This window comes from Poecilia reticulata, linkage group LG3 (assembly GCF_000633615.1).
Source record: "Poecilia reticulata strain Guanapo linkage group LG3, Guppy_female_1.0+MT, whole genome shotgun sequence".
Lineage (NCBI taxonomy): Eukaryota > Metazoa > Chordata > Actinopteri > Cyprinodontiformes > Poeciliidae > Poecilia > Poecilia reticulata.
Window position 1 is genome coordinate 11,696,683 of NC_024333.1, and position 7,441 is coordinate 11,704,123.

Below are 7,441 nucleotides of genomic sequence, written 5' to 3' on the forward strand. Positions count from 1 at the left end.
ATATATATATATATATATATATACATACATACACACTCGTGTGTGCGTGGGGTATTCAGAGGAAAGCTGAACATTTATTGAATCCACTAAATTACTCCACAACCTATAGGGTTTAGAACTAAATCCAGTGTGAAGGTGGCTTAGCTGTTCTACCAAAGTATCACCATTTATCTGATTGAAAACCAATCCCTTATTATTTTCCAGCCAGCATGAGGTTAGTCCCCTCAAACACTTTCAATTCCTCCCTTGCGGATGGGTTTCCATATTACCCGCGGTTAATTATTCATGCACGCTCGCTTGGCGCCTCACTCGGAAAATAAAGCAAACCCTTTTGGACTCCCAATACAGAATAACACTGTGACCTCTCTGCTGAACCCAGCTGCATTGTTCGTTCGTCTCCTGCTGCTAGTAAGAAAGAAACTGGAGCCCAGGTGGAGATCATTTCCTTCATGTGTAAAACCGCATCTCTCGCACAGCACACGCCTATAAACAGCCAACAGAGTGTGCGCAGAGGCTGAAGAGCTTGGTAAAGTCCCTTTTGTAATGTGCAAAATGATATCTCTGCAGTGTAACAGTCTCTATTACAGTGGGGGAAGAGATTGTCTTACCCTCCGGATTTGCTTCAAAGAACACAACAGATGAGCCCGGGCTGCTTGCTATGGACTTGTAGAGCTCATGATTATCTACAAGATGAGAATTGTAACAGCTAAACTAGAAGATGGAGGCAGGCGGTGCAGGCTGTGAAGCCTGCGTGAGGTCTGAAAACAACACAAATTTACTAAAATATAAAGTAAAAAATAAATATACTTGCTTTATTTATGAGAGCATTTGTTTGTACTGTCTTGTGAGGCTTCTCTAACCCATTAAAATACATCTCTCCTCTTCCTCTACTTTGACATGATCTATGTAAAAACAACAAAAAAATACATATTACACAATAAAACTGCTCATAATTTCATCTTAATCCTTGAACGAGGTCTTGCACAAAATTGTTGGTCCTTTTTTGACAACTTTTCAGAAAAAAGCGAGAGCAACATAGATACCTTGATGCATTTCTTCTTCTCCTGCCCTGCATTATTTTATTCTTAACCCAAGTTGCATAGTTGGATAAAATAGACAAAACATAACCAACCTGCAATTACTATTAATTAGTTGTTTATTTTTGATGCATCCATTTAACAAATCTTCAAAACATATACAGTAGATATGCCCTTGACCAAAAAAAAAAACAAAAAAAAAAAAAACAACAGGAGTTTATGTGTTTTTTATTATTATTATCTTTGCAATATGTGCAAGCCCTTTGAAAAGTTCTGTTAGTCCGTGGGATGTGGACATTTAAAAACTTCAGGAAGCACTCTGGATTCTTGCAGAACGTTGAGGCATGGTGGACGAACACACTGAAGAGCAAAGAGAAAATCCATTATTACATTTTTTTTAAAAAAGAAAAAAAGAAAAAAAAAACACTTCAACATTCTTTGGGCATCTTGTGAAATCATCATTGACCTTGTGAGACATTGCATCGCACCAATGGAGGATGTAAAAGTTGTAATAAGAAGATAAAAAAGAAAAATGGGAAATAAAAAAAAAGAAAAACCACTTCAACACACTTTCTATGATTCAGAAAGACGGAGAGTTGAATGAAACAGACAAAAATCACAAAGTTTGTATATGATTATTGTCTTTAAAAAAAACAATTAATTTACCTGCCAGTGTAAACACAGAAACATCAATCACGCGCCCGGGGCGGCTGGTAGTACTGCTGCGTGGGCCTCGAGCGTCTCGGCTGTCCATCACCTCCGCGGCGAAACTCCAGTGAACTGTCATAGTAACCGTCGTCTTCCTCCTGAAGATGCAGATTTGACATAATTGTGATGCGCCACTGCTTGTAATCAGACTAGACTGCATAAATATTTCATCAGCGTTCTGCACATCACAGAAATACGATTTGATAACTGCTTTTAAAAACAGTGCTAGCTCGGATGCTTATACTGAGGATAAACTAATAATAATAATTATAATAATAATAATAATAATAATAGCATAGCGGTTACCATCATGTCATCAGGAACAGGTCTGATGTTATGCAGGAGGACCTCTTCACAGTTTCCATAATCGCTAAACACGACCACTGCTGTCGAGCCAGAAGGATGCACAGCGTCTATCTTGGCATGGTAATACTTGCAGGCACAATGAAAGAAAAACAAATTAAACCAAATTTGAATAGAAAAAACCCCCCAACAACTTCCATATGCAAAACATTTGCACCACTTACTTAATGACAAACAAAACAAAAGAACAACGAAGGATTCTAAAGATTATTTTTGGTATCAAACACACTGCAGAGAAAAGAAAGATGGCTTCCACGTGTTTCAGGTTAGTTAAAGCATGTCGTACCTTGTTGTCTTCCCAATACAGAGCCAGGCATGCGTCTCCAGGTTTCCATGCAATTTCAGTGATGTAACCTTTTTCTGTTCCTCTAGGTCCCTGACCTCGGCCTTGCCCTGTCCTCCTTTTAGATCCCTGGTTGTTATGAGTGTTCCTCTTGGGCTGCTGCTCTCTGTTTTGAGGACAGGGTGAGTTTATTGGCTTGATGGGCCCAGTCCTTTTATGTTCCAAATCTCCGTTTTGGAAGTGCGAAAGATCCCCCGTTACAGTTCTGGAGCCCTGTGATAATCCCACTTCCTGGGAAGTTCCTGAGCTTCCTCCTCTCGGGTTAAAGTTCAACGGCCCGCCGTCCCTCTGTCTGTCAAAGTGGTCAGAGTTTGGCCGCTCGGCTCTACCCTTCCTCCTGTTGTTGCCGGCATCCTCGTTTCTTTCAGAGCGTTTATAATTTCCTCTTCCATCTACTTCCCCTCCTGTGGGATTACTCGGTTTAGAGGTGGGCACGTTTTCTTTTACCCCTCGCCTGGGAGGCGGTCCAGACATATTACTCCCGTTCCCATTTCGAGACCGTTGGTGGTAAGCCCCGCTAAATTCAGTCTGCTGCTGAGATTCTTTTAAATGTGCGAGAGGAGACATAATGGCGGCGGGAACATTCTGTTCGTCTCTAATTTCTCTCCTGTCATTCTGCGCTCGGTCGGATGTGCTCCGGGGCCATTTCTCCTGGCCCCTCCACTGCTGGGCAGGAGCCGACATTTGGGGTGTTCCCGGGTTTGAGGATGCCTCCTGGCCAGGTTTGGGGAAATCTGTGTCCTTATGAAAGCGGGGCGGCCTGTCGTTCCTCTGTTGCCTGTGGTCAGTGTGTGAGAACTTGGTCTGGGATGCATCTTTGGCATGATAGTTTGAGTTGGAAAAACTAGTTTTGTTCTCATACTGCCGCTGTGTTATCTGATTCTTTGGCTCTGAAAACAAACCAAGTAAATAATCATTGCAGAGAAATATTTACAACTCAAGGAATGGTGACACAATTCTCTTATGCTCCAGAGTTTTAGGCATTTAAATTCATGAGTGAACTTGTTAGTGGGGGGTGGGCTTTTTTTTTTTTTTACTTGTGGTTAGTGTTGAATGAGAAAGCCAGTCACCCACCATCAATGGAGAAAGCTCCCATCTTGGACTCGAGAAAGTCAAATAAGGTGCTTGGTCCAGAAGGTCTTCCCCCTGCTCCGTCCTCCTCATCTTCATTTCTTGACCTGCCTCTCCCCCTTCCTCTGGCTGCAAACAAGATCATATAGCAAAACTTAAGATTAGTTTGATCACGTAATTTGAATCTGTTGTACTTTAATATTACAGCTGCACTGAATGCAGTTCTCTGGCCGATCGCCAATTCCCGATCTTTAAGAAGTCTGACCTGTCGATTCCGATTTTGACTGATACCTTTTTTTTGTGTGTGTCTTAAATAAAGAAAAGTGTCTTAAATAAAGAAAATTGCTGAGTTGGCAACAGTGGGATGACTACTTACTGCAAACATGCAGACATGACCTGATGGGCCGATCTGTCCGTCAAACCTTTCTCATGAGAGAGCTAAGGAGGACAGTGGTTGATTTTAAGACCTTTGCTGTGGTAGAGAAGTTCGAGAGATAAGATCGGCTTCGCATGCAAGTATTGGCCAATCACGAATCTCCAAGAATTAAGGAAATTGGAGCCGATAAATCAGCTGGCTGAAAAATCGGTGCACCCCTATTTTACATGTTAACTTTGATAAATATGTCAGCTACTAAACCACATCTTCCACAAAAAGAAATGGGAGTGAAACGAAAGACCAATGTTTTTGATTAAATACATGTTATGGTCCTACACAATCATGGGGGAGACTGCTGCCCAGACGGTCACAGACAAAGTCAACAAGGAGGCTGAAAAACAAAAATCATTTCTAAAGAAGATGGTTAAACGTGTCATATTCAACTATCTTAGTGCAAAATTGAGTGGAAGGAAAATGCTCAACACCAAAATATATGTCACACTTCCTAATGATCTGCAATGTTGTTCATTTTCATTTCTTCCATCAGTCTCAGACATTTCTAATGAAATGACTGTCAGTGCTTTGATTTTTAGCTTTTTTTACTGATATTATCGTGACTGATATGATACGTTCCAGCCCTACTCACACTGAATACCACTGACTAATATCAGGATTAATGACCATGTTATGACTGTGCTTTGATAGTTAGCAAACTGTGCAGACACAAAACTCACAGAAAATCAATGGAGTACGGTCAAGATGAAGACGAAGGACACAAGAACCCAGAAGGCAGGAGAGCTGAAGCAACCTGAGCTTACTTCAACACTTTAGCAGAACCACAAATTGATCGCTTTCATGCCACTAAGGAAAGATGCAGTAATTCATGCAAAAGGAGCTCCAACCAAGTATTGAGTGCATCTACTGTACTTACCTTTCAGTAAGCCAACAACTCTGCATTTAAAGTCCAGCTTTCATTGGTGCTCTGCAATATTCACATGTTTTGAGAAACTACATTTTGGCCTTTCAATAGCTCCAAGCCACAATTATCAAAGCTAACTGAAATAAATGCCTAAAATACACCAGTCTGTGCAATTTAATTGGGGAAACACATTTTTACCCACATGATGTTTCAGACAATGTTCATTCATTTATCGAGGAGTTTTGGAAAGGGTCGCAGGTGTGTATATTTATGTAAGTCTGTGAATATGTATGGTTTGTGTTCGTTATAAGACTTTGCCCATCCTGACCAGCCATGATAGCTTTGATCAGAGAGAAAAGCCCTCTGGACTGATTATGATTTATGTATGAAGTAACAACAATAAAGTTTTTATAAGAAGCTTAGGATGATTAAACAAGTTTCAAGTTGCTGCAGGACGATTTTTAGCGCTGAGAACCATACATAAAATAACCGAGGTAAAACAATATCCAACTGAGGGGGGGAAAGTCAGCATTACAGCAGTTCTTGATAAATGAACTAAAACCCGCAGCACAGCCATCGTGGACCGTTAATTAGGCTTCTGGTGATTTCCAGCGCATTTCAGGGACCGCCACGTTGCTACCCAACCTTTTCCTAACCTCTGCCAACTTTGTAGATCCAAGAAGCACTGCAGGGCGCGGGATGTTATCTGTGCTCCAGTGTGTGTTTGCGTGTGTGTGTGTGTTTATGAACCTCTAAGTTGTGGCTTGTTAGGCTCAGGGACCACTGAGCCAGGTCTGCCACCGGAAGATCCGGTCAGTAGGCTGTTTAGTGCTACTTCAAGGTTGTTATTGTTATCCATCAGAGCTTGTCGGGCAGCCTCCCTATTAAAGCCCATCTCCATGATGTCTCTCAGAGCCCGTTCATCCACCTAGACACCACACGTAATGAGAGGAAGAATACAGATGAACTGGATATACTGCATGTGCAACTCACTAACGTACAAACCTACATTTGCATAAAGCTAAAACACGAGAATAAAAGGGCAAAAACAGATGGTTCAGGTTTCGTATGGCTGTGGATTTAAGTTTCAAACCAAGCATCTTTAACATATTTTGAAGCCAAGCTTAATCACATCCTACTCAATCCTACTTTCTGTCGAAACTAGAAAACACTAGAACAAGAAAGAAACCAAGACAAATTGACCACCACTCGAGTTCATTTACCTTCAGTTCATTTACATTTTTTCAATATCCTAATCAATGTCTTATCTAGCCTCTGGACCATAAAATAGAAGCTCAGTCAAAATCAAAGAGCCAAAAAAAGGAGCACTAACCAAGTTCCAGTGGAAAAAAAACAACTAAACAATTTGAAACAATCAATGCACATTAACAGACATAGGGCTGTTTTTCAGGAACATTTTGTACATAAGTCCAAATTATATTTATCTTCCCACCAGCTCTCTATAGTTTCCATCTTGTCTGCTTTCTGTTCTTTCCGGCTTGTCTTCTCGCCTCCTTTGCTGGTGAGAGTCTCTGCTTCGAGAGAAGGATGCTGCATTGGATAAATTACTGCCCGCATTTCCTCCACCACCAAATGTGCGAGGGCCCTGAGGAGAAGAAAAAAAAAAAACATTAGGGACAATGGAGTCGCAGAAAAGCAATCAAAACATAAAGGTTTGTAGCTGATGGTGAAATTATGACTTTTAATTCAAAGAGTCGCAGGAATAATTCAAGTTAACCCGAATGTCAATAAGTCTCATGTACTTTAAATGTAGAACCAATTTAATAGCTTGTGCTAAAATTGCAATCAATATGCGATGCGGTGTGATTTGTCAGCTTGTGAAAAACAATAGTAGAAAAAGCCTATGCTTAACAATGGAAGACAAATGGAAAGGTGTTAATCAATTAGTCAAACAAGAATATAATTACAACTTTATGTTTTAGATAAATGGAATGCAGAGTAACACTGGTTACATACAGAATTTATGGTGGGGCTACTCACTTCTTTAGCCTTCGAAACTTCAGCTATAGCTGCCGTCCGCTGCTTTTCGAACTCGTCGTTCTCGTCTGTGCTTTTGATCACATTTTGAGTCTGCAGGGTTTTCCTCTGATCTAGTTCCCTGCTGTCTACGTCATCCTTTCTTCCACACTTCTGTAAGAACGTTATAAACACATGATCCACATATTAAAGTGAAACAGATGAAGAAAATACACGCTTAAATTGCAAACGAGTTTCCATATGCAAGTGACATCATGAAAAAAATTTACTTTAGGACAACAAGGGAAATACTTGGAGAAAAAAAAAAATCTAATTTAACGCATTATTGCTTCCAAAATGAGATCCAAGCAATCAGGTTCACAATACTTATGCTGGAGAGGATGTAGCAATAAAGATCATATTAATTTCTAAATAATAATAATAATGTTAGGTGTAAGTTTTAAATTAAAGCAACCTAATTTTCCCTTGTAATGCCTAGTTCCTCAATAAAGTAACGGTCCACTTAAACATTTCAACATTTTGTACATATATATATACACTGCTCAAAAAAATAAAGGGAACACTTCAGTTTTCACTTAAACGTTAAAGTGTTCCCTTTATTTTTTTTGAGCAGTGTATATATATAT

General features: G+C 40.1%; 1 protein-coding gene across 1 annotated transcript in view; it reads right to left on the reverse strand.

Annotated features, from left to right (window-relative positions):
• Positions 1-1,138: 1,138 nt before the first annotated feature.
• tdrd3 (tudor domain containing 3) overlaps positions 1,139-7,441 on the reverse strand; it is a 14,689-nt gene continuing 8,386 nt past the window's right edge. Inside the window, exons 7-14 of the mRNA XM_008404414.1 lie at positions 6,819-6,968; positions 6,271-6,423; positions 5,568-5,745; positions 3,526-3,651; positions 2,395-3,341; positions 2,052-2,177; positions 1,704-1,843; positions 1,139-1,397 (exon numbers count right to left, since the gene is read on the reverse strand). Coding sequence (XP_008402636.1) covers positions 1,727-1,843; positions 2,052-2,177; positions 2,395-3,341; positions 3,526-3,651; positions 5,568-5,745; positions 6,271-6,423; positions 6,819-6,968 — 1,797 coding nt within the window. The 3' untranslated portion in view covers positions 1,139-1,397; positions 1,704-1,726. The remainder of the gene's footprint in view (positions 1,398-1,703; positions 1,844-2,051; positions 2,178-2,394; positions 3,342-3,525; positions 3,652-5,567; positions 5,746-6,270; positions 6,424-6,818; positions 6,969-7,441) is intronic.